Consider the following 25,829-nt stretch of genomic DNA (forward strand, 5'->3'; position numbering starts at 1 on the left):
AGCCCAGGAGTTGGAGGTTGCTATGAGCTGTGTGAGGCCACGGCACTCTACCGAGGTCCATAAAGTGAGACTGTCTCTACAAAAAAAAAGGAATATCCAAAAAAAAAAAAAAAAGGAATATCCAATTTAGGGTGGCACTGTAGCTCATGAGTAGGCCCCGTATATGGGAGGTGGTGGGTTCAATCCCAGCCCTGGCCAGAAACTTAAAAAAAAAAAAAAAAAAGAATATCCAATTTGGTTGTGGAACTCTTTTCCAGCACGTAGGTACTACAAACAGCGGTGGCCTTATCTCTCACTCCGCAGTAGTGTACTCTTGAACGTGTCTGGTAGGTAGGAGGACCATGTTTTTACAACAGCTTTGGATTTAGGATCTGTCCAGGTTTATGACATTCCAGGCAATGGCATCACACCTAGATGTAATCTTACAGAAGAACAATGGGACCATATCTTTTAACTCAAAAGATAAAAATTGCTCTCAGAGGTTAGCAGGACACAGATAGAGCTATAGATGAGATTATGGGCCATAGGCAAGTCTATCTTACTGCCTTGTAGCAAGACAGAACAAAAGTGGAAGGGAACAAAAATCTTCTAATTTACGTTAGAGTTTGGAAACTTGAGATTGTGCGTGTGTATATTCCTGTCACTGCCTACGGAAGTATAAGTAAGTAAAGAATATAAGTAATAACAGATACAAGTTATGAAACATAAAAAGGGATGTCTGTAAGTCTTACCCAACTTTGGAACTAGAACATTACTGGTACTATATTCACACTGTGGAATATTGTATAGTTTTTTGTGTTTTCAATTTTAGGAGGATAGACATTTCCCCCAGTACATTCAGAAAACATGGTTTGGCTCATGATGAAATGAAAAGTCCCCGGGAACCTGGCTACAAGGTGAACTGTTGCTTTGATCAGTAATTCCAACAAAATGAGTGCGTTGGGCATGAACTTGACAGAAATGTGTTTGTTTAAATTACTCTCTACTTAAGTTTGTGTTTTTCTTTTAAGGATGGGCATAATTCTAAAAATGAACTACAAAGGGTTAATTTTTATTAAATGTATCAACAACCTTTGTGAAGTGGTTAGAATATGGTAAATGACCCCAAAGTCTATTGAGGTGAGCTTGAGAAAAAAAAGAGAGGAGTTTTGGAACAAGTGCCCATGATGAGAGAAGAAACTTTTTGTGATATTTTTCTGCTTGTAAGTATTATCAAATCAACTGTATACATGCACTATTTCCAACCATGATTTCAAAAAGACATGCATGTCAGAGGAGAGTGAAATATTCATATCTTAGTAGACTGTTTAAAGCAGCTGGTCCAGTTTTTTCCTAACATTGTACCATATCTATCATCTGTTGATTACTGTTACTTTAAAGCTAAACATTACTTTGATAGCTCAGCTACATTTGCAGTGATGTGCACGTAAACACTGTTATTTAGAGGGTAAAGCTTGTGTGCAATCTTTTATTGTGAAATAACTAGATGGGGTTTTTAAAGTCTTACTATTTATTGATCTTCATTCACATTATACAGTTGAAATTTAAAATTATGGATGGCTGTTCTGATGCTACTGAAACCTTTTGTAAAAACACTAATTTTCAAGTTCTCCAAACAAACTTGTCTTGTTGGTTGAATGTACAAGAGGCACTGTTGGGCAGTCTCTCTTCTTTTCCCACCCTCTTTTCCTCTTTCTCCAATTATCTGTCAGCTTGGCAGTAACCACATGAAACTTAAGGTCTTGAAATATCAGACAGGATCTTGTCCTCCATGCCTCAGAAACCTAGAGTCGCTGTGTGCTGTCCAGGGGAGCAGTGGCTACGTTGGTTATTTTGTCTTTTTTTGGTCTTAGAGGATACAGAGGTTCCATTTTCTCTCTGAGAAACAAATGAAGTGATAAAATAATAAACCTATTTTATTTTATTGAGACAGAGTCTCAAGCTGTCACCCTGGGTAGAGTTCTGTGGCGTCACAGCTCACAGCAACCTCAAACTCTTGGGCATAAGCAATTGTCTTGCCTCAGCCTCCTCCCAAGTAGCTGGGGCTACAGGTGCCCACCATAATGCCTGGCTGGTTTTTTTTTTTTTTTTTTTTTGCAGTTGTCATTGTTATTTAGGAGGTGTGGGCTGGGTTCGAACTTTGCCAGCCTCAGTGTATGCAGCCAACAATCTACCCACTGAGCTACAGGCACTGCCCAATAAACCTATTTCTATTACTCGTGCTGTTAATTAAAATTAAACTTAATTTCAAAAGTTTAGTACTTCATGTGAGTAAAATGTTAAGACAGGGCGAACTCATTCTTCCTCCTTTAGAGAGGTTTACTTCCATGAGACAAATATTATTGTGTAATGTCTCTGAAACTGCCTTGCATCTGTGGCTTCACTGAGCTTCCAGAGAATCATCGATCACCATTGCAGGTGTGGCTTGGCTGGGACACTATTGGTGCTCCTGGGTTCATACTGTGTCCCCAGTGTGTCCTACTTGTTAAACTTCCTAAGAAGTTAACAAAAACATTTTCTCCCCCCCTGCCTCCTTTTTTAGTAGACTTTGACCTGGTACTGCCAATTAATGGATTCCCGTTACAATTTTTGATATTTTCTCTTTAGGGAAATTTCTCAGTGTAAGCCAGCAGTTTGGAAAGCTGCTTAAGTCTTCCATTGTCTCTCTTTGGACTCAGTCCTCAGAGATAATTCCAAGTAGAAAATAAGCCATGGGTGGCTGCTGCAGTGTAGGTAGGGAAAGGTGAGCATTTCTACTCTTAAGTTGTGATGATGTCTAAGCCAGCCTAACCACCCACCTTCCAGAGCTGCGTTCTCAACTTTTACACTAGTCAGTCATTATTGGGCCACACACAGAAGCAGCAAAGCGAGATCAATATGTAACATTTTCAGGAGGCTGCCATTCTCATTGTTTAGAGAACTGGCTTGAACACAGTAAGAGATCTCATAAAGTAACTTTTGCGGGACATTCTTTATCCTTCCAAAGCTTGAGTGAGGTGTCTTACATCTCCAGTGCATTCTTTGCACTCCTACATTGGAGCAAAAACCACAGTTTGTGGGGTGGTTGAGTTGGCAGCCCAGAATCCCAAAAAACTTAATTTTGACTTCTCTTTTGATAGGCTGAGGGAAAATACAAAGATGATCCTGTTGATCTCCGCCTTGATATTGAACGCCGTAAAAAACATAAGGAGAGAGATCTTAAACGAGGTAAATCGAGAGAATCCGTGGATTCCCGAGATTCAAGTCATTCGAGGGAAAGGTCAACTGAGAAAACAGAGAAAACTCATAAAGGATCAAAGAAGCAGAAGTACGTAAGCCCCTGCCTGTCGCCCTGTTCAGGCTCCTTTTTGTCTTTTTAGACAGTATTGCTTTGTTGCCCCAGGTAAGATGCAGTGGTGTCATTGTAGCTGACTGCAATGTCAAATTTCTGGGCAAAATTGATCTCCCTGCCTCAGCCTCCCAAGTAGCTGGGAGTACAGGCGTATGCCACCACACCCAGTTCATTTTTCTATTTTTAGTGGAAATGTGGTCTCATTCTTCCTCAGGTTGGTCTCAGACTCCCTGAGTTCAAGCAGTCCCTCCCACCTTGGCCTCCCAGAGTGGTGGGTTGAGCCACTACACCTGCTGTTCCCTGTTCAGATTCTTGGGTAGAGTCTCTCGTCTGCCGCTTTTGACTGTACACCAGAGCTTTCAAGCCACATGACTTTGGGATTAAGAATTATACAAACTTACATTTCTTCTTTGATACCAAGTAGGGTCCCTAGTTTTAAAATAGAAAGAACTTCTACATCAAAATAATGTAATCCTTGTTCAGAGAAGGCTTCGTGGGAGATGTGAATCTGTTATGTTGACTGCAGAGATGGTATGGAGAATCATTTGGGAATTCCTTTTGTAGTTGTTTTAGACATGTTCTTTCTCATTGCAAATTTTCATGGGCAAGTTATGTTTTAGAAATGTCTCAAAGTTGTCAATCACTAATTCTGTTTAGTCAAAGAAATGAGGTAGAACTAGATAGAACAAGATTGTTGATCTTAAATGCCTTTTAAACTAGTTTTGCAGACAGTTCCAAGAGAGGTGTTGCAAATCTTCCTTAAACAAAGGTGGCATTGTTGAACTTTGTAGGGCAAGATTCATACCAAGGTCTTGATGTTTCTGTTTACAATTCGGAAAGCAGTATAGCTAAAGCCCCATACCTTTCTATAAGAAGCAGTATTTCTTTTATTTCTGAACTTCAGCTGGCAAGTATTTTTATATCCATTTTATTTTTTTCCTCTTAATTTTTAGTGCCTAGTAATTTTCTGGTAACAACTCTTTGAGATAAGCTGAATAGTTGATGTAATACCTGTTTTGCGCATTTGAAAGTTAAAGGAAGCCAAGCCCAGAATAATTTAAGATCACACAAGTATCAGCTGACATTAAAACTCAGATCTTTTTTTTTTTTTTACCACTTTGTTTTCTGTTCCCTTATGTTAGTCATGCCTTGTGCCTTAGGAGTCCTAGCAGCTTTCAGGTCTGTCCATAGATAAAGGACCTGATAATCCTCAGCAGAGCATGGAAGTGCTGGTACAGTACTCCTCACTGGTGGGAAGGGAACAGAACTCCTCAAGCATTTCAGGGTTGTGTCTGCTTCCCCTAGAAATACATGTCTGCTCTGACTTAATATGTGACCTTGAACAAGTCTCTTGTAAATCCTGGTAATCTATGATTTGAGGCTGTTTTCATTAATATATCACCCTGCAGTTCATAAGAACTCTTTTTTTTTTTTTTTTATTGTTGGGGATTCATTGAGGGTACAATAAGCCAGTTACACTGATTGCAATTGTTAGGTAAAGTCCCTCTTGCAATCATGTCTTGCCCCCATAAAGTGTGACACACACTAAGGCCCCACCCAAGAACTCTTTTTTATATAATTGAAGAATAACTTAGGCCACATAGCTAATAAGAGTGCTAAGATCAAATTTGGGGCCTTTTGAGAGTTCTGTTTTTGAAAACCTCTTGAAATAGTACTGATTTTTAGTGGGGTCATAGTTAGGCATCTCAGTTGTAAGAATCCTATGACAGTAACTTAAATTTTCCCTTTTTGTGAGTAGATTCAAGAACCAGGGTGTTTGGGCAAGGGGTGGGGAGATGTATGCTTTTCATAATGGAGGACTGAGGGAAGAGAGGACAATAATAGGTTGTTGGCATTTGGCTGTTTTCCCCTAGAAGTCTTGTACTCCTGGGACCCTGGCCTTTCTGCTATCTTAGAGGCATTCAGTAATCTCCGCTAGCACCATCGCAGAGGTGGCACCAACCTTAGTACATAGACAGTGACTCATTGTATTAAGCTAATTTGCCCTAGTCTATAATTTCCCCTACTTGAAGGGAAGGGAAGGCAAATAACTCTGGAAGAGTTTCAACAAAGCCAGTAACACAACCTGTTTGAGCTCTGTGGGAGGTAGTATGCAGAGTTGTGGTATAATTAGAGTGAAGTTTGAATCCATATCCTGCTGTGTTACCTGAGTTTCCAATCTATAAAGTGGGAGAAGTAACACTGAATGATACTGCCATTTACTGCATGAAGTGTTTATTTATTTTTTTATTTTATTTTATTTTATTTTTTTTGTAGAGATAGTCTTACTTTATGGCCCTCGGTAGAGTGCCGTGGCCTCACATAGCTCATAGCAACCTCCAACTCTGGGCTTAAGCAATTCTCTTGCCTCAGCCTCCCAAGTAGCTGGGACTACCGGCGCCCGCCACAACGCCCAGCTATTTTTTTGTTGCAGTTGTCAATGTTTAGCTGACCCGGGCCCAGTTCGAACCCGCCAGCCTTGGTGTATGTAGCTGGCGCTGTAACCACTGTGCTATGGGTGCCGAGCCTGGACTAGGAACTTTTAATTTTTTTTTTTTTTTTTTTGTAGAGACAGAGTCTCACTTTATGGCCCTCGGTAGAGTGCTGTGGCCTCACACAGCTCACAGCAACCTCTAACTCCTGGGCTTAAGCGATTCTCTTGCCTCAGCCTCCCGAGTAGCTGGGACTACAGGCACCCGCCACAACGCACGGCTATTTTTTGGTTGCAGTTTGGCCGGGGCCGGGTTTGAACCCACCACCCTCGGTATATGGGGCCGGCGCCGTACCGAGTGAGCCACAGGTGCCGCCCTGAAGTGTTTATTAATCTTTAGAGCCACCCGGTAAGATAGGCAGTGGCTTGTGAGAGAGGTAACATAAAGCACTACAGTTGGTAATATGTAAAGCCTCTGGCCGGGTACCAGATGCACTGTACTTCTCAATATACTGTCAGTTTCCTTCTCCCTTTCTAATTTGTGCATATGTCTTAGACTGAGCTACTGAAGGCCATAGACTGTGTTTTGTTCCTCTTTCTCAGCTAGACACAGACGTGTTATTGAACATGACTAACAGAATTGGGAGGAAGTGCCTCAGGTATCCTGGGTGGATGGATTGTGGATGAACTGGGTTTTTTAGGTTACTGGTCTTCACTTTCTTTATCACTGACATACTCCTGATTACTCTGTGTCTTACCATGGGCTATCCTCTGAGGGTTTATTGACTTCCCTGACTCTTCTCTTAATAGGAAGCACCGGAGAGCTCGAGACCGGTCCAGATCCTCCTCTTCTTCCTCCCAGTCATCTCACTCGTACAAAGCAGAAGAGTACACTGAGGAGACAGAGGAAAGAGAGGAGAGCACCACAGGCTTTGACAAATCAAGACTGGGGACCAAAGACTTTGTGGGTCCAAGTGAAAGAGGAGGTGGCAGGGCTCGAGGAACCTTTGTAAGCCTTTGTAACCTCTCCTGTTCCCCTTTATCTAAGCCCCTTGTTCCCACCAGTTCTGATTCTGTTTCATCAGAGTAGCAGTTTTATTGCCTCTGATGTAAGCAATCTAGTCTCTGGACCCCAGATTCTTTATTCTCCTTCTTACATTTCCCAGGCTTTCCATATTTAGTTTTTTTTGTTGTTGTTCATAATCACTTAGGTAGAAAGCTTCTTCAGATTTCTGGTCTTAAAACTTCCCCACTTACCTCGACTTCTGTTTGTAGGGAGTCCTTTGGGCCATGTTTATCTCCTCTTGGCCACCTAGTATAGACATGAGGTTAGCAGAAAGGGAATGGCTCAAAACCAGTTCACCAGCATATGACTGGAGGACAGCTATCTATTCTGTACCAGAGAAGTGTGTGAACAGAATGCAGGGAGGTTTTTTTTTTTCCATTCATGACACGATCTTTTGTTCTTCTCTCCACCCTCAATTTATTGCCACAGCAATTTCGAGCCAGAGGGAGAGGCTGGGGCAGAGGCAACTACTCTGGTAACAATAACAACAACAGCAACAATGATTTTCAAAAGAGAAACCGGGAAGAAGAGTGGGACCCAGAGTACACACCCAAAAGCAAGAAGTATTACTTGGTATGTGTCTGGGGATAACCAAGAAGGGCAGGGGTCTTTGGCACAAACCAAGTTGATACCATGGCCTTAGTATGTTTGTCAAGAATTGTAATTTAACACTTCAGCCCAAGAGTTTGAGGTTGCTGTGAGCTGTGATGCCATAGCACTCTACCGCGGGTGACATAATGAGACTCTGTCTCAAAAAAAAGGTGATTTAATGTTATGTGCATGCATATTGCAATTATAGTTGGTTGGAGTGGGTCTACTATAGGAGAGGGACTAAGGGCCATACAGAATCCCTCGCCTCTGCCCCTTCAGCCACTTGAAAGACCATTGTCAACTGATTCATTTAGCAGCCTTGATCAGAGGAAGCTGGTACTTTAGCTGAGTGGAACTCTAGGAGCCTAAGGCTTGTGTGGGTGGGTGGTTTAGACTCTTTTGAAGTGAAGAGTTGATGAGGAAACAACTTCTGGATTTCAAAATGCTTTCTCATTCATACTTTCATTGGATTTCTTCTTTCTTGTGGGATATTTAGAGTAGGCATTGTTCGAGATGAAGGTTGAGTGTTTTTTCTACTCCACCACAGCTGCCTGCTTGCATAAAACTACAGAGGGGAGTTACAAGATGAGAAGCTGGGATGGAGGATTGGGAAAATCTAGAGTCTCAGCCAGATATTCTCAACTGCCTAACAACCCAATTCTAAGAGTTTCACGTTTTAGAATGATTGGCTTTCTCAAACCCATCCTTGGATAGATGGTATACTAAATCATAGGGAGTTGCTTAAGGTTCCGTGTTTGCATTAGTGGGGAGTGATAACGATAGGGTAAATGTGAGGATTAAGTAAGATAGGCATATACATCTTACTCTAGTGCTTAGTGAGGCTTTATCATTATCATAATGCTCAAGCTGTTACCTTAGAATTCCAAATCACTAATAATACATGTTCTCTTAGATCTAAGTCATTGCATTTCTGGAATAGGTGACAGGGAAAAGGGCAAAAGGAGCAGAAGGATGGGTTAGGACACAGGTTCTTTTGAGAAAGACACATTAGGGTGAGTGCAGAGAAGAGTTGTGTCCACTTTTTGTTCACTTGAACACTGATGGCAATTTTCTTTCCCTTCAGCATGATGACCGTGAAGGTGAAGGCAGTGACAAGTGGGTTGGCCGGGGCCGGGGCCGAGGAGCCTTTCCCCGCGGTCGGGGCCGGTTTATGTTCCGGAAATCCAGTACCAGCCCCAAATGGGCCCATGACAAATTCAGTGGAGAGGAAGGAGAGATTGAAGACGACGAGAGTGGGACAGAGAACCGAGAAGAGAAGGACAATTTACAGCCCACGACTGAGTAGGGGCCTCTGGATATGGTCCCTGGCCCAGGGGAGAGGTGCTGGGAAGATGGCTGGTGAGGAGCTAAGCAGAGGAGCCTCAAGAAGATTCTGAAATCTCAACCCCACCCCCTACCAGCCATGCAGAACCCTACTACAGAGGAAAGCATCCCTGGCGCCCTGTCCCACTGGACAGAGGAGGCTGGCGGCCGTGGAGCCTGGGGTCAGGCCCAGCTCTTGAGCAGAACACAATTGGGCTTTAGCTGTGTTTCTCATTTGTTGTTGGTGTGAGGGGTGGGGGCAGGGGTAGGGAGGGAGAGTGATGTTTGGATTTTGATTTGTTCCCTATTAGAAACCAACAGTTCTTAATTTCATTTCATTTGGAGCTAAGAGGACTAATTTGATGGTTTTCGATCTCTTCCCTGTCCTGATTTTAAAAGCCCTTCTGTTTTTTTCCCCCCTTTTTTAGGCATATGTAGTAATATTAGATTTAATTTGGGCAACTTTGATTCTTAAAAGAGAAAACAAAGCATGTGAATAAACATTGAAGTGTTCACCTCAGTTTGGGACCAAACTGCTTGGATCTTTGTAAAAACTGGTTTTGTATGTCAAGGAGGAGTTTAAGGCCTTTCCAACCACCTTGTGTTCCCTTTTCTGTGCAGCCATGTGTCACGTGGAGTTGCTCCTAACCACATCTTACTTACGTGCCCCTCTGCCCATATTTTCTGATTTCTTCTGGGCTGGGCTTCCCCTTGTCCACCAGCAGCTCCAGTATCCCATAACTTTGTAGTCCTGCTGATCTCAGCAACAGGGGTGGAAACTGGAGGGCAGTTTCTGGTCTGTTTTCTAAGAAACTTATGAATTCTATTATCTTTACAAATATAAGATGAGAAAATAATTTTTTCAATATTTTTTATTAATCTTTTTATAAAATGAAAAAGAAACTCCTATGATCGATTAAGGAAGGTGGTTATGGCTGGGTGGTTCATGGGGTTTGGGTCTTTTTGGTTTTCTTTTTTTTCCTTTTTAACCTTAAGCTTTAATTTGAAACATTCTCAGATGTTTGGGGGGAAAACATCCTCTTAAAATGGGTCCTTGTGCTTGCCTTCTGGGGAGGCGGTCCAGAGTAGATGGATCATATGGCATTTATGCATATGTTATATGCGGACTGCACCCATCTCTTTCCCCCCCAACCTTTGCTTCTTGGGTTGTTGTGCTACTTTCCCCTTACTTTGCTACATTTCTATAGTTAAGTTGGTTTTACTTGAATGATTCATGTTTAGGGGAAAAAAATGAAAATCTCCCTTAAAATTTGTTTCAACTCCTCCTGCAAATAAAAAAAAAATAAATGAAGTGGCAGATGTAAATGGGCTCTGGTCATTGTCACCCTGAGTGTGTGTGTCTTGAGGCTGGTAGATACTTACACAGTAGTTTTAGAAAACCTGAAAGAGAATGCCTGTGGGGGCTGTGCCCAGACACGCCTCAACTCTATCCTCACAAGCCCCATGCTGCTGAGTCCTAAGGAGATTCAGCTATCCCTCTGTCTGACAGGAACTTCTCATTCCCTTCCTGTACTTTGGCCACACCAGGAGAAACAGATTTTTTTCACTGGGTTCCTGAGTAAGGACTTTGGGCTTTCTTCGTGGTGGGGCCAGAGTCAAGGGGTGTGGTTAACAGGCTCAGCTTTCTGTGTTCATAGAGCAGGAGGTTACCTGAAAGTTACCCTACCCATCCACAAGGGACTGGGCTTAGGTGGGCCCTAACCTTCAAACTTGCCAGTTCTGGGGCTGACTTAATTGGACCCTTGTAAGTTCCTAAGAGTTATTGCTTCTTGCCTAACCCCCAGGGAGAATATGGAGGTGTATTCTGAAACCAACCAGTCTTCTGCGACTCCAAAGCCAGGGTTTTTTGCTGTCTCCTACCTCTTGGGCGGGGGGGGGGAATATGGGACCAGAGATGGGTGTGCCTTACAAGAAGGAAAGCAGATATTTGAAGTATAGCAGCAATACCTTGGCATGGACAAGAGCAACTACCTCCTATACGCAGGGTTGGCTTAGAGCGGTTGCAACTAGCTGGGGGCAGCGGGGGGTGGGGGCACCTTGGTATGCGCCTCTCGTCACCTCTTTCCCTGCAGCTAAAAGCTTGCTGGCTTAGGAAGGGTGGGCCAGGGTAGGATCTGTGCAAATTATGGTTGGGAGCCTCCGGCCACGACTGGGCGGAGGGGTGTGGCGGTTAGACTAAAATTGAGGTGGGCGGGGAAGAGCCTTAAGGGAGCCGTGACCCTTGCACCTGCCAGAGACCCCAGAGGCCTCCTCGCCCTGGGTTGGGGGCCAAACCTGCTGAGCCGGGCCTCCCCCTCTCCCACACCCACTCCGAGCACCTGGAGCCTGACCTATCGGCTTACGTCTACGCCTCCTCGGCCTCGCAGCCGGTCCCACCCTACGCGGGCCCAGTACTCGGCTGCCAGCGGGACCTATCAGGCTCTTGGAGGGCGCCCGGGAAGCTATGGGTATGTGCAGAGAGTTTTGAATGACTCCTCCTGCGACAATCCACGGAAATGGCAAAGCTCCTACCACCACCCTACTTCTCTGTCCTCTACACGGAACCCGGGACCAGCTGCCCGACTGGGCCTCAGCCGCGTCCCCGCCCTGTCCTCCGCCCGCAGAGGTCTTGGTCCTGGCCGCATACCGCGCGCAGAAGGGGGACGAGCTGAGTTTGGTGCCCGGGGACGTGGTTCGGCAGGTGCGCGAGGGGCCAGCACAAGGCTGGCTGCGCGGAGAGCTGGGGGGGCATTACGGCCTTTTCCCCGAGCACCTAGTCCAGGTGAGGCCGGGCCGGGCTGGGGGTCTGGGCGTGCGCCGCCCGGGAGCTGAGAGCGCCCTTCCGGGTCCTCATTCCCAGGAGATCCCAGAGACACTACGGGGCGCGGGAGAGATTCAGAGACCGCGCTGCGCGCGCCGCCGAGGTAACAGCCGGGGCCGGTGAACCGGTGGGCGGGCGCGCGGAGGCTGCGAGGCCGGTGGGAGGAGCACACCTGCTCGCTGTGACTGACGTAACTTTGGGAGGGGCCGCGAGGCAGACCTACGGCCTGTGATTGGTTCTCGAGCACAATGCTCCTCCCTAGGGCGGGTCCTGGAGGTACTGAGGGTGCTCTTGCAGCCCGCCCCTCCACTGCTTGGCGGACTGGGGCGCACTCTTGTCTGACCTCAGGTCAGCCCGCCAAATCTCGGGGCCCTCAAAGATGGTGCAAAGTGAATTTCAGCTACAGCCCAGAGCAGGCGGACGAGCTGAAGCTGCAAGCTGGGGAGATTGTGGAAGTGATAAAGGAGGTGAGGGGATGGGAGGATGTGGGTGAGGAGGCTTGGTAAATTGAGGGCTTGGGCAAAAGGAGCGGTGAGGGGAGCCGTGAAGGGCGCCAGAGATGGGACAGTGAGGGAGCAAGGAAGTATAGGATTCTCGGGCAGAACCAAGGGTAGAAGATTTAACCCTTTGGGCAGAACCAGATGCCCCTGCGTCCTCCCCCCTCTCCCCAGATTGAGGACGGCTGGTGGCTGGGGAAGAAGAACGGGCAGCTGGGAGCCTTCCCATCCAACTTTGTGGAGTTGCTGGACAGTGGGCCCCCAAGTGAGACCTCAACCCTGTGACCCCCTGGGACCGTACTGCAATCTTCTGTGACCCTCCCAAGCGGCATGAGCCTGTGATCTACACATGCTGACCCTGTGACTCCTTTGACCCTCTCCCATGACCTAACCTGTGAATTTGCACCCTCCCTAACCTCACTGTCCCCCACCAGGCCTTGGTAACCCGGACATGCCTTCAATCAGCCCTGGGCCCCAGCGGACTCCCAAGGTAAATTGGGTTAGAGTGGGCATAGAGATGGTGAGTTCCTCGTGGGGTGCCTGGAGGCTCAAATTTTTCCTCCCTCTCCCTGCCCCCACTAGCTGAGCAGCCTGAGCTATGACAGCCCTCCAGACTACCTGAGGACAGGTAAGCAGCCAGCCAAAGGGTCCCCTGCCCCCTACTGCTAGGCCACTCTGACTTGGGGGAGGCAGACGGAGGAGGGGTCACTGACTGATGTGGGAGGCTTGGCTTCAGCGGACTGACCTCTCCTCAGTCTCCCGCCCTGAGATCTACAGGGTCCTGTTTGACTACCAGCCTGAGGCCCCAGACGAGCTGGCACTGCAGAGAGGAGACGTGGTGAAAGTACTGAGGAAGGTGTGAGAGGAACAGGGCAGGGACCACCCAGGGAAGGGATGTTGAGAAGGGGTGGGGCCCTGGGTAGAAGGAGCTTTTGGCTTATCTCCCCACTGGCATATTTCTCTCCCAGACCACAGAGGATAAGGGCTGGTGGGAAGGAGAGTGTCAAGGCAGAAGAGGCGTTTTTCCAGACAACTTTGTGCTCCCACCACCCCCAGTGAGTACAGAGCCAGACACAGGTGGCAGGGGGCAGGCTATTTTGGACAAAGTTGGAAGTCATGGTATTCACTGGACACAGCTGGAGGGGGCATGGAGCTCCCTAAAAAGAGCTAGGGGCTATGGTACTCCCTGGACTCAGCTGTCAACTGGAGGGTTACCCATAAATGAAGGTGGACTTAGATATATGTGGGCTTCTCTTTGGATTATTTTATTTTTTTGAGACAGAGTCTGACTTTGTTGCCTTTGGTAGAGTGCAATGGTGTCATAGTTCACAGCAACCTCAAACTCTTGGGCTTAAGTGATCCTCTTGCCTCAGGTTACTGGGACTACAGGTGCTCACCATAGTGCCTGGCTGTTTTTAGAGATGGCGTCTCACTCTTGCTCAGGCTGGTCTTGAACTCCTGAGCTCAGGAGATCTATCCACCTTGGCCTCCCAGAGTGCTAGGATTACAGGTGTGATCTACCGGGCCCAGCCCCCTCTTTGGATTCTAATACAGGTTTTGTGTCCCTTATCTGAAATGCTTCGGACCAGAAGTGTTTTTTTTTTGTCTTTTTGGGTTTGTTTGTTTTTTTAGACAGAATCTTACTATGTTGCTCTAGGTAGAGTGCCCTGGTGTCATAGCTCACAGCAACCTCAAACTCTTGGGCTTAAGCCATTCTCTTGTCTCAGCCTCCCAAGTAGCTGGGACTACAGGCACGTGCCACAACACCCAGCTATGTAGTTGTCATTTTTGTTTGGCAGGCCCGGGCCAGGTTCAAACTGCCAGCCCTGATGTATGTGGCCAGCGCCCTAACCACCGAGCAATGGGCGTCAAGCCAGAATTTGGAATATTTACATATACATAGTGAGATATTTTGGGGATGGGATATAAATCTAAATACAAAATACATTTGTGTTTCATAAATACCTTAATCTAATTTTATATATTTTATATTTTGTGCGTGAAACAAGGTTTTGACTGCACCCTGTCACATGAAGTCAGGTGTGGAATTTTCCACTTGTGGCACCATGTCAGTACTCAAAAAGTTTCAGATGTTGGAGCATTTTGGATTTCAGGTTTTTCGAATTAGGGATGCTCAACCTGTACTTCTTTTCTGCATAGATCAAGAAGCTTGTTCCACGGAAGGTGATATCTCGAGAATCAGGTGGGTGTCTGGGCAGCCTGGGATTGGGGATGCTTTTTGGGAGACCTTACCAGTCCATTTGCTCATAAACACCTGCAGCTCCCCAGTGGCCCAGACACCCCCATAGGAGCTCCCTCCCCTGTGGGTCAAGAGCCTGGTAGGAATTTATGAGAATCAACATGTGGGTCAATTTGTATGTATTAATCAGTTAATGTTTCTCTGTGTGTCTTAAGAATGTGACTATCAGGGCGGCACCTGAGGCTCAGTGAGTAGAGCGCTGGCCCCACATACCAAGGGTGGTGGGCTCAAACCCGGCCCAGCCAAACTGTAACAAAAAATAGCTGGGCGTTGTGGCAGGCGCCTGTAGTCCCAGCTACTCGAGAGGCTGAGGCAAGAGAATCGCCTAAGCCCAAAAGCTGGAGTTTGCTGTGAGCTGTGACACTATGGCACTCTTATCGAGGGCGACAAAATGAGACTCTGTCTCAGAAAAAACAAAAAAAAGAATGTGGCTATTGGGAGTGTATAGATTTCTTTCATTCTGTAAGGAAAAGTACAGATCTATGGTCTGAGTCTGTGAGATTGTGTGTATATAAATGTGTCAGTGAATAGCTCTGTAATGTGTCTGAGTGTCGGTGGGGATGTCTTTTTATTTATCTTTCATACTTGACACATGCCAACAACATACATAAAATATATAAGAGTAAATGAATAATGCTCTGTTACCCAAACCCAAGGACTAGAATATTGCCAGTAGCTTGTCTGTTCCTTCTTTTTCCCATTCCATCACTTCCCCCACTAGCTGAGTAAATTTACAAATTTTATGTAAGTTCCTTGAATTTTTATTTTTAAGGCAGTGTCTCTCTCTGTTGCCCAGGCTAGAGTGCCGTGGTATCATCATAGCTAACAGCAACCTCAAACTCCTGGGCTCAAGAAGATCCTCTTGCCTCAGCCTCCCAAGTAGCTGAGACTACAGGCACTCACCGGACTTGCTTTTTTTCTTTCTTTTTGAGACAGAGTCTCAAGCTGTTGCCCTGGGTAAAGTGCCAGGGTGTCATAGCTCACAGCAACCTCAAACTCTTCTCTTGCCTCAGCCTCCCAAGTAGTTGGGACTACAGGCGCCCACCACAATGCCCAGCTATATTTTTGTTGCAGTTTGACTGGGGCCAGGTTCAAACCCACCACCCTTGGTAAATGGGGCCAGCGCCCTACTTAAAGATGGGGTCTCAATCTTGCTCAGGCTGGTCTCAAACCTGTGAGCACAGGCAGTCCACCCACCTCGGCCTCCCGGAATGCTAGGATTACAGGCGTGAGTCACTGTACCCATCTAGAGACTTGCTATTTTTAATCGACATTGTCGTTTCTAAAATCCATCCGTCCATGTTGTATATAGATGTTGTTCATTCACTTTTTTCTGCTGTATAATATCCCTTATAGGGGATTTATTACAATCTATGTATCTGGTCTCCTAGTATTGGGCAATTCAGTGCTTCTTGGTTTTTTATTTGTTTTTGTGTTTTTTTGGGGTTTTTTTGAGACAGAGTCTCACTCTGTTGCTCCAACAACCTCAAACTCTTGGGCTCAAGAGATCCTCCCAAATAGCTGGGACTACAGGGGCCCACCACAAATAGCTGGGACTACAGACGCCCACCACTACACCCAGCTAATTTTTCTGTTTTTAGTAGGGTCTTGCTCTTGCTTAGGCTAGTCTTTAAGTCCTGAACTCAAGTGATCCTCCGATCTTTGCCTCCTAGAATGCTAGGATTATAGGCATGAGCCACTGTGCCTGGCCTGTATTCTGTTTTTTTTTTTTTTTTTTTTTTTGAGATAGAGCCTCAAGCTATCCCCCAGGTAGAATGTTGTGGCATCACTGCTCACAACAACCTCCAACTCCTGGACTTAAGCAATTCTCTTGCTTCAGCCTCCCAAGTAGCTGGGACTCCAGGTGCCTGCCACAACACCTGGCTATTTTGGGGTTGTAGTTGTCATTGTTTGGCAGGCCTGGGCGGATTCCAATTCGCCAGCTCTGGTGTATGTGGCTAGCACCTTAGCCGCTTGAGCTACAGGCACTGAACCCTGGCCTGTTTCTTGTTTTCTTTTTGTTTTTTTGGTGCTAGTATCACTACATTGCTCTTGGTAGAGTGCCAAGGCGTCACAGCTCACAGCAACCTCAACTCTTGGGTTTAAGCGATTCTCTCGCCTCAGCTCCCCAAGTAGCTGGGACTATAGGCCACAACGCCCAGCTATTTTTTTGTTTTGTTTGTTTTTTATAGAGACAGAGTCTCACTTTGTTGCCCCTAGTACAGTGCAATGGGGTCACAGCTCTCAGCAACCTCCAGCTTTTGGGCTTAGGCGATTCTCTTACCTCAGCCTCCTGAGTAGTTGGGGCTACAGGTGCCTGCCACAACGCCCAGCTATTTTTTTGTTGCAGTTTGGCCAGGGTTGGGCCTGAACCCACCACCCTTGGTATATGGGGCCGGTGCCCTACTCACTGAGCCACAGACGCTGCCCTCACCCGGCTATCTTTTGGTTTCAGTTGTCCTGCACTGGATTCCAACCCGCCAGCTTTGGTGTATGTGGCTGGCGCCCTAGCCGCTGAACTGCAGGTGCCGAGCCTTATTATTATTTTTTTTTTTGTAGAGACAGAGTCTCACTGTACCGCCCTCGGGTAGAGTGCCATGGCGTCACACGGCTCACAGCAACCTCTAACTCTTGGGCTTACGCGATTCTCTTGCCTCAGCCTCCCGAGCAGCTGGGACTACAGGCGCCCGCCACAACGCCCGGCTATTTTTTTGTTGCAGTTTGGCCGGGGCTGGGTTTGAACCCGCCACCCTCGGCATATGGGGCCGGCGCCCTACTCACTGAGTCACAGGTGCCGCCCAGCCTTATTTTGTTTTTAATAGACAAGGTCTCATTACATTGCCCAGGCTGCTGTGTAGTGGAGTGATCACAGCTCACTGCAGTCTCAAACACCCAGACTCAAGGGATTCTTCTACCTCAGCCTCCCGAGTAGCTGGAACTGCAGATGTGGTGTGCCACCACACCTAGCTAATTTTTCTACTTTTGTAGAGATGACGTCTCACTAGTTTGCTCAGGCTGGTCTTGAACTCCTGGCCTCAAGGGATCCTCCTGCCTTGGCCTTCCAAAGTGCTGGGATTACGGGTGTGGGCCACTGCCCCCGGCCCCACTCCTTTGTTGCATTCACAACCTTAATTTATTCAAATATTTTATACATAGCTAAGCTGTATTCACTACACAATTCAGGTATCTCTGTGTGTTGTGTGTGCTGACTCCCACTCTCAGTGACCTGTCTTCCTGCATGTTTTATGATCTCTGGGAGCTCATGGCTTGATCTTAAGTCTATAGGAGTCTTATAGTCCTTAGTAGAGGAAGACTTCTTCCAGAGAGGATTTGCTTCTATTTCTGCCAGTAGCCAGAGAACACTAACCACCAGAGATCCCTTCAATCCTCCTTGGAGAAAGGTGGCACAAGGGTGGCAATGCTGTGAGGCTACTGGGTTTTGACGAGTGATGACCAGCTCTGCACCACCGCAGAGCAGAGCTGCCCTTTTCCACCTTTCTGGCCTCAGTACTTCCCTTTTTTGTGGACTTCCACTACCTGTTTTAAGTCTAACAGGGTCTCAAAATTATGTTCTTTTTTTTTTTTTTTTTTTTGAGACACAGTCTCACTTTGTTGCCCTCAGTAGAGTGCTGTGGCATCACAGCTCACAGCAACCTCAAACTCCTGGGCTTAAGCAATTCTCTTGCCTCAGGCTCCCAAGTAGCTGGGACTACAGGGACACACCACAACGCCCGGCTATTTTTTTGTTGCAGTTATCATTGTTGTTTAGCTGGCCCTGGCTGAGTTGAACTCAAACCCACCAACCCGGTATGTGGCTGGCTGCCATAACCCCTGTGCTACAGATGCCAAGCCCTCAAAATTATGTTCTAAGAAGAATGGGGGGTGGTGGGGGGTGGCGGGGAGGTTTAAAAGCACCTCATCAGCCGCACTACAAGAAGCAGAAGTCAAAGTTAACATTTACTGAGATTCGGGCGGTGCCTGTGGCTCAGCGGGTAGGGCGCCGGTCCCATATGCCGGAGGTGGCGGGTTTAAACCCAGCCCCGGCCAAATTAAAAATAAATAAATAAATAAATAAAAACAGTCCTCCCTTTAAAAAAAAAAAAAAAAACATTTACTGAGATTGGGGTGGCACCTGTGGCTCAGTCAGTAAGGCGCCGGCCCCATATACCGAGGGTGGCGGGTTCAGACCCGGCCCCGGCCAAACTGCAACCAAGAAATAGCCGGGCGTTGTGGCGGGCGCCTGTAGTCCCAGCTACTCGGGAGGCTGAGGCAAGAGAATCGCTTAAGCCCAGGAGTTGGAGGTTGCTGTGAGCTGTGTGAGGCCACGGCACTCTACCGAGGGCCATAAAGTAAGACTCTGTCTCTACAAAAAGAAAAAAAAAAAATATATATATATATATATATACATTTACTGAGATTGACTATCTGCCAATCTTTTTTTTTTTTGAGACAGTCTCAAGCTGTCGCCCTGGGTCAAGTGCCGTAGCATCATAGCTGACAGCAACCTCCAACTCTTGGGCTCAATTGATCCTCCTGCCTGTTTTTCTATTTTTGGTAAAGATGGGATCTCGCTTTTCCTCAGGCGGGTGGTCTCAAACTCATGAGCTCAAGCAATCCACCTGCCTTGGCCTCCCAGAGTGCTAGGATTACAGGCATGAACCATCGTGCCTGGCTTTTTTTTTTTTTTTTTGGTTGAGATAGTCTCACTCTGTCCCCCTAGGTAGAGTGCCATGGCATCATAGTAACTCACAGCAACCTCGAATTCTTTTTTTTTCTTTCAGTTTTTGGCCAGGGCTGGGTTTGAACCCACCACCTCCGGCATATTGGGCTGGTGCCCTACCCCTTTGAGCCACAGGCGCCGCCCAGCAACCTCAAATTCTTGGGCTCAAGAGATTTTCTTGCCTCAGTTTTCCTATCTTCAGTAGAGATGGGATCTTGTTCTTGCTCAGGCTGGTCTCAAACTCCTGAGCTCAAGTAATCCACCCGCCTCGGCCTCCCAGAGTGCTAGGATTCAGGCATGAGCCACCAGGAATTCTGGTCTGCCAAGTTGTCTTCTGAGTAACTTACGTGTATTAAGGCTCACCTTACCACAGCCCTGCTATTGTTAATTTCTGTCTCATGGATGAGGATATTGGGGCACATATTTCTTGCCCAAATTGTCACACAACTAGTATAGCAAAGAATGGAGCTGAATTCAAAGCCTGGTGTTTTTGGTAGAATTCGTGCCCCTACCCACTGTCAGGTCTGTGTATGTATCTGTGTGTATGAGTCAATGTCAGACTCTACATATACCAGAATGGCTGTTCGTGTCTCTTAACCACATGAATGTCACTGTGTGTGACTGTCTTTAGGTATTTACTCTGATGTCACCTCAGTGTGGATTTTCTGACTACCCCATTTAAAACTGCGTGCTGTCCTGCTGCTTCTTGTCAGTAACAATGACTCTAACACACTACACGTTTTACTTTATGTCTGCTTCCCCAACGGAATGTGAGCTCACTGTGGCTGCTGTGGGAAGGACACATGATAGGCAGAGTGGGTACAGCCCAGTCCTCGGTTGGGGGCTGTTTTAATAGGTGAAGTTGGTAGTGACTTGATCTAGAGCACTTGGTGGTGGAGGTGGTGACAAATGATTGGATTCAGGAAAACTCAGGTGGTAAAGTGGACAGGATTTGCTGGTGGTTTGGATGTGCAGCATAAGGAAACAAAAGGAGTCAAGGATGTCTCCTCATTTTGTCTTCTGAGCAACTGGGTATGGTGGAAAAACACAGAGAAAGGGGCAGGTTAAGGAGGTACGGGGGATGGGATGCAAGAGACTTATTTTGAATATGTTACGTATGTGATGCCAATTAACTCCTCAAGTGGAAATACTGAGAGGGCAGCCAGATATGAGTCTGGGGTTCCAGGAAGAAGAGTGTGCTAGAGATGAAAATTTGGAAGTCACAGGCTTATTGATGATAATTTAAGACTCTAAGACTGGGTCCGATCTCTTAGAGACTGAATGAGATGGAGAAGACAAAAATTTGAGGGGAATTGGGGGAATGTTGTTTCCATGGTCTGAGAAAGAAGTGAGGTCTGAATCAGGGAAGCGGCCATGGGCACTAAGCAGGGGACAGGTCTTACAAAAGTACGGATAAAAACCTAGCAGGATATGGAGCTGTCTCTCAAAAAAAGCCTTCTCCTGACAGCTGTCTGCTAGGTATCCCTTTGGGGTGCTCCTCCAGTTCTCCCTGCCTGCGTGGCATGACAGTGGTCAGCTTCCTAGACGCTCCCAAGAGGCAGAGTCAAATGATTCATCTCCCATCCACAGTCCCCTGAATACAGCACAACTCAAGGCCAGCAGTTGTGGATGGATGAATGGATAAATGGATGAATGAATACTTTCCTCCTTTCTCTCCTCCCAGCTCCTTTTAAGGAACCAAAAAAATTGATGCCTAAAGCATCCCTCCCTATAGTCAAGAAGCCCGTGACTGCCCCCACTGGACTCAGCAAAGCCAAGTAAGGAGCAGGGTGGGAGAAGGGGGAGGAGGAGGGTACAAAGGACATGCCTCTCCCTGTCCCCAACCCCAGGCCCTGATGGGGATATGTTCCAGGACATCTTCAACACCCAGTAGGGACAGTCAGAAGCTCCCCTCTCGAGACTCAGGTAAGGGCTGCCTTCCTCCAATGGGGGTAGGGTTAGAGGCCAGGGTGGTTGTGCTGAGGGACATGGATGGGGAGAGACTAAGGGTCAGAGCAGGCTTGGGCCCTGAGGTTCTGCTCTTACAGGCTCCAGTGGCAGCTTCCCCAGTGGCAAAAAAAGACCCAAAACCCAGGCTCCCCGGCAACACTCTGCATCCAGTCAGGTGAGGCAAGAAACATAGGACAGTGGGCACACTGGGCAGAGGCTGGTGCCCAGAGGTGTGGTGTGCAGCAGTGAGTGAAGCACCCCAGGCCAAGGGGTGCCAGACTCAAACCTCCAGGCATCCAGCCCACTGCTGAGACTTGCACACACAGACACACATTCCCCCCCACCCTCTGCCCATCACTGCAGGACGAAGAGCAGAGCAGCCTAGCAAAGGCCTCTTCTGTGAGTAGAACCCCTACTCTGGACAAAGCTGCTACCCCAGAGGGGACTCTATCTGTAGAGAAGGCCCCCAGCCCAAAGAAGATCCCGGCTCCTGACAAAGTCGCCAGCTCAGAGAAATCCCTGACTCTGGAAGACAAGGCCCCCACCCCAGGAAACCACACCCCAGAGAAGATCCTGGCTCCTGACAGAGTCCTCAGCCCAGAGAAGACCCTACTCCTGGACAAGAGACCTACTCCAGAAGTCCCACCTAAGGATGAAGTTCCTGACCCAACGATGGCCCCTCTAGGGGATGAGGCTCCCTTCCTAGGAAAGGTGTTGACTCCTGAACAGGTGGTTTCTGAAGAAGAGGCATCCACTCAATTCCATCACTCCTCTGCAGAAGAAACCCTGCAGAAGGTTGAGCGCCTGGTGATCCAAGAGTCTCAATCCCAAAAGGACCACATGTCAGAGGAGTCTCCACTCCAGTCCAATTCCTCAGAGAGATGCCTCTGTCTACTGAATGCCCCCTTAGTTATACAGGACAGCTCCCCATTTCAGTCTGAGCCCAGCTCCAAGCCAGGGTCAGTGCCTGTCCCTGAGAAACCTTGCCCCCCAGGGGAAGCTGCAACCTTCCCAGAGGAAGCCCCTTGGAAAGATGAGGCTGCTCTCAAAGAGGAGGTGCCCCCTGAAGAGGCACCTCCCAAAGAGATGCCCCCGAAAGAGATAACCTCTGCTCCCCCAAACACACATCTGTTTAAGCAGACTTCAGACCAAGAGATTCCCGCCCTTCTTTCCCTGATCTTGCAAAATTCCACGGAAAGCAAGAATGACGGAGTGGATATAATGACGCTAAAGGGCGAGGTGGAGTCCCTAAAGAGGGCGCTGGAACTGATGGGGGTGCAGCTGGAGTAAGTGCAGGGGCAGGGAAGGGGCGTGGGGAGGAAAGGGCCCACCCATCCCCTCACCTCGGCTGGTGTTCTCAGGAGGAAGCTGACCAACATCAGGGAGGAGCTGAAGAAAGAGAGGGAGAAGCGCCAGTTGTTGGAGGTGGGTGAGGTGTGGATCGGAGTGGGGGACGCTGGCGCTGGCCCTCCCCTGACACCCGCACTCTCCCAGGCTCAGGTGATGCAGTGGACCCAGGAGGCCCCGGCCCCGGGCACCAGCCACGCTCAGACGCAGACGTACTGAGGGCGGGCCTGGGAGGGACCGCTGCTCGGCCTGGAGAGACGTCTGGTTTGGGCCGCCCAAGTCCTTGCACTCCACTTTGCGAAACGCAAGAAAGTAAAGTGTGTCCCGCATGCGCGCCAAGCCAGTCTGTTCCGTGGGGGCGGGGGCGGCTGTTCGTCCGCATTCCTGGCGGTCTCTCTCGGGCACATCTGGCCAACATGTGGCTCCCATTACGGTTCCCAAGGCCTCCGCGCACGGCTATTTTTAGCCACCGGATGGTGAAGGGGGGAGGGGGTGTCTCTTTCGGACGCCAGACGCCAGCCTCGCACTGGAGAAACGGCGGGCAGGAAGGGCCGAGGCAGGGGTAGGGCTCTGCCCAACCGCCGGATTCCGGAATCCAGCTGTGCGCCAGGGGAGGGGCGGAGAGGGCCCTACGTCTCAGTTGGCCTCACTGTCGAGTCGCCTGAACTCACCGCGACTCAGACATGAACCCCACCGCCCCGCCCAAGCAGGCATGGTTACACTGGGGCTCAGCACCCCAGCCCCAACGTGTTGTGTGGTTGCAGCGTATGCCTGTACCCTGGGCATTGTGGGGCCAGGGCGACGTGTGCCCAGGCATTTGTAGGTGTGGTATGCATGAGTGCGGAAGGAATGTGGGGCGGGGGCTAGGGAGACGGTAGAGTGGCAGTGTGCGCTTCTTTCTGCCGTCTGTGAGGTGCACACGGGCAGGTGAGCTGAGTCGTCGCGTGTGTGGAGTCAGGTAGCGCAGGCTGGTAAAGGAGCCGAGTGGGGCCTCAGTCTAGAGCCCCCTCGGCAGGAGACTGGGGACTGTTGGGGACAGGAGAAACAGACGGGGAGACTGAGCCACAGAGAACGCAGCTTTCATTGGTCACTTCACCTCTTCATTATCCCCCACAGGGGAAGACCCCCGAATCCTGCTCCCCTCCGAGGGTGGCAGTCCATGCCCGGTTGCACCAGGGGAGCCGTGGGGGCAGGGGCAGTCCCAAGGTCCTGGGACAGCTCTGGGCTCATCTGTACGTCCAGTGCCCAGAGCGCCGTGCAGCGGAAGCGGAGCCGGGCTTGGTCAGTAATAGTGCATGCGGCCCAGAGTGCCGGTGGCCGTGGGGCTGGGCCCCAGCGTGCCGGTGCCTAGCAGGTCTGGCTGCCCGGTACGCCAGATCTCCCGCAGGATCCGCTCTCGCTCCTCCAGCCTCTGTGCCCGCTCCAGCTCCTCGGCAGATGTGAAGACGTTGACGCTGAGAGGCCCATCCGGCTCCGCCGACAGCTCAGGGCCAGGCAGCGTGTCGTCGGGGCCCAGCCTCGTCACCGTGTCCTCTTCATCTTCCTCGTCGTCCTCGGGCTCCAGGGTGCTGCTGCGGGGACCCCGGCGCAGAGCGGGGCCCCGGGGCCGCGGGCGGGGCGCGCACGAAATGCTGATGACCAGTAGGCACAGGGTCAGCAGCAGGCCGAAGCAGACGCCCAGCACGAAGTAGAGGCCAAGGCTCTCAGGGTTAGCTGGGGGCAGAGAGGGGTCATAGGGGGCCCTAAGAGAGCCATTCCATCTCGAAAAGACGTTTTAGGTTTTGGGGCAACCCCACTTGAGAGCATTAGGGAACCACCAACAGGTAATGGGCAGCAAGGGAGGAGGTTATAATGGCCAGGGCGCCGAGGTGTGGGGCAACCCCACTTGAGGGCATCAGGGAAACACCAACAGGTAATGGGCAGCAAGGGAGGAGGTTATAATGGCCAGGGCGCGGAGGTGTGGAGAGAAGGGGAGGTGTGGGGCTAGAGGGGCAGGGAGGGGTCCTTGTCCCCTAGGCCCTTCCGGGCTGCCCGCCCTCGCCGCCCCTCACCGCGGATGTGTGCGTAGGCCGCCAAGCTGTTGCTGAGCAACTCCATGTCCCTTCTGGGGGCATCCATACTGCTCTGGGGGGCAGCTCCCCTGTCAGCCTGTGAGGTCCGCAAGGTCAGATCCTTCTCCCAGCCCAGAGTTGGGCTTGACCGGCTTCCTCCTCGGAGCTGCTGGAGGAGCGGCCCCGGGTTCCACCTGGAGAGAGTCGTTCTCTTCCTTCGTGGAAGACCTGAGTCCTATCCGAGGAATCCTTCCCCTAGGTGCTAGCACCCCTCGACCCCGCGGAGCGGCGCAGTGGGCCTCAGGAGGCTCCGCCCCCCTGTGGGGTCCCCAAGGGCGGCCTGGTCCTGCTGTCAGGGAGTGGGATGGGGGTAGAGACGCGGGGTCTCCCCCACTCCCCAGGCAGGCTCTCCCCGGCCCGCGGGGCCCACCGGCCCGGAGGGACTCACCGTCAGCGCCCCGCTGCCCGGCTGCCCGGCTCCGGCGGCCGCATACAGCCGGGCCCAGCCTTCCCTCTCGCCCAGCTCGGCTCCCAGGCCGCGGCAGCGCGGGCCGGACACGGTCGATGGACCAGCCGGCGGAAAGTTTCCTCCGAGGAAAGAGGAGGGACGGGACGGGGCGGGGCGCAGGGAGGCGGGGAGGAAAAGGGCCGGGAGAGGAAGGGGAGAGGAGCGAGCGGAGGGGGGTGGGGGTGAGGGTGAGTCCTGTGGGCCTAATGCTCCCCCACAGGAAACCGCTGGGAGGCCGATTGCAGGGACCGACCCCCAGCTTCCAAACAACAATAATAATAACAATGATGGCGTCCTGCCTGGGTGTCAGTACCCTTTCCTGTTCTTTCATTCACTCCTAACAACTATGGCGTGGGTACCATTACCCCCACTTAGCAGACAAAGTACATTGAGTGTCACGGAGACATTGAGTAACTTTACCAAACAGTCATAATCTGAGCCCGCTACTCTGACCCTAGAGCCTGGACTCTAGACCACTTCCCTATACTTTGCACCCCCTCCCAGGAGGCCCTAGGCTCCCTCATGGGGAAGGTTGTGGCTTTTTCCTAAGACCTAACAGGGGTTGCCAGCACCCCTTGCTGGGTAAATAGAGGACTTGTCAGCCCCTCCTCCCAGGCCCCAGTAGTGAGTTTGTCCAGCTGGCGGATCTCTGGTCTGGTCACCAGGGTTAATGATTGCTGGAATCCGCCGTGAGCCAGGCCCAGCCAGCCTTGCAGACCCCAGCACAGGACCTCTGCCTGTGCATGCAAGCTGCTGTGCTCCTTTGCACCCAGCAGCTATGGCAGTTTCCCCCTGGCTAAACCTGGTCCTGCACACACATGCATTTCCACCTGGGCATAAAGTGTTGTGCGATCAGTGTGTGCAGCTGGGTCTTCTTTCTACCCAGTCCTGTCCTCACGCCACGGCACATCCCTCCTTGGGCCTCCCTGCCCA

The 25,829-nt window shown here is 49.6% G+C and overlaps 3 protein-coding genes across 15 annotated transcripts in view; 2 read left to right on the top strand and 1 right to left on the bottom strand.

Annotated features, from left to right (window-relative positions):
* THRAP3 (thyroid hormone receptor associated protein 3) overlaps nucleotides 1-10,068 on the top strand; it is a 52,943-nt gene extending 42,875 nt beyond the window's left edge. The window contains exons 8-12 of the mRNA XM_053576355.1: nucleotides 812-896; nucleotides 3,120-3,307; nucleotides 6,573-6,771; nucleotides 7,258-7,401; nucleotides 8,504-10,068. Of these exons, the coding sequence (XP_053432330.1) occupies nucleotides 812-896; nucleotides 3,120-3,307; nucleotides 6,573-6,771; nucleotides 7,258-7,401; nucleotides 8,504-8,725 (838 nt within the window). The 3' untranslated portion in view covers nucleotides 8,726-10,068. The remainder of the gene's footprint in view (nucleotides 1-811; nucleotides 897-3,119; nucleotides 3,308-6,572; nucleotides 6,772-7,257; nucleotides 7,402-8,503) is intronic.
* A 19-nt stretch (nucleotides 10,069-10,087) lies between these two features.
* SH3D21 (SH3 domain containing 21) lies at nucleotides 10,088-23,270 on the top strand. 11 transcript variants are annotated; one of them, XM_053576379.1, is made up of 15 exons: nucleotides 10,088-10,507; nucleotides 11,367-11,524; nucleotides 11,603-11,666; nucleotides 11,912-12,030; nucleotides 12,495-12,550; nucleotides 12,643-12,688; nucleotides 12,816-12,916; nucleotides 13,029-13,115; nucleotides 14,221-14,263; nucleotides 20,725-20,818; nucleotides 20,914-20,966; nucleotides 21,089-21,165; nucleotides 21,354-22,276; nucleotides 22,352-22,415; nucleotides 22,485-23,270. In XM_053576379.1, exons 4-15 carry the CDS (start codon nucleotides 11,943-11,945, stop codon nucleotides 22,554-22,556), a joined length of 1,704 nt encoding a protein of 567 aa, XP_053432354.1. In that variant the 5' UTR covers nucleotides 10,088-10,507; nucleotides 11,367-11,524; nucleotides 11,603-11,666; nucleotides 11,912-11,942; the 3' UTR covers nucleotides 22,557-23,270. The 11 variants fall into 11 exon arrangements, with proteins under 11 accessions (XP_053432354.1, XP_053432350.1, XP_053432348.1 ...); XM_053576373.1 differs by lacking the exon at nucleotides 10,088-10,507 and adding exons at nucleotides 11,019-11,210; nucleotides 12,235-12,325 and having other exon boundaries at nucleotides 22,352-23,270; XM_053576374.1 differs by lacking the exon at nucleotides 10,088-10,507 and adding exons at nucleotides 11,019-11,210; nucleotides 12,235-12,325 and having other exon boundaries at nucleotides 11,367-11,443; nucleotides 22,352-23,270.
* A 130-nt stretch (nucleotides 23,271-23,400) lies between these two features.
* Nucleotides 23,401-25,026, bottom strand: EVA1B (eva-1 homolog B). Of its 3 annotated transcripts, none has more exons than XM_053576391.1 (3): nucleotides 24,837-25,026; nucleotides 24,389-24,485; nucleotides 23,401-24,050 (listed from the first exon to the last, which is right to left on the bottom strand). In XM_053576391.1, the coding sequence occupies exons 2-3, from the start codon at nucleotides 24,453-24,455 to the stop codon at nucleotides 23,620-23,622; spliced, it is 498 nt and encodes a 165-aa protein (XP_053432366.1). In that variant the 5' UTR covers nucleotides 24,456-24,485; nucleotides 24,837-25,026; the 3' UTR covers nucleotides 23,401-23,619. The 3 variants fall into 3 exon arrangements, with proteins under 3 accessions (XP_053432366.1, XP_053432368.1, XP_053432367.1); XM_053576393.1 differs by having other exon boundaries at nucleotides 24,389-24,554; nucleotides 24,837-25,025; XM_053576392.1 differs by having other exon boundaries at nucleotides 24,389-24,582; nucleotides 24,837-25,025.
* Nucleotides 25,027-25,829: the final 803 nt, after the last annotated feature.

Source organism: Nycticebus coucang, chromosome 22 (genome assembly GCF_027406575.1).
Source record: "Nycticebus coucang isolate mNycCou1 chromosome 22, mNycCou1.pri, whole genome shotgun sequence".
In the NCBI taxonomy this organism is placed as follows: Eukaryota; Metazoa; Chordata; class Mammalia; order Primates; family Lorisidae; genus Nycticebus; species Nycticebus coucang.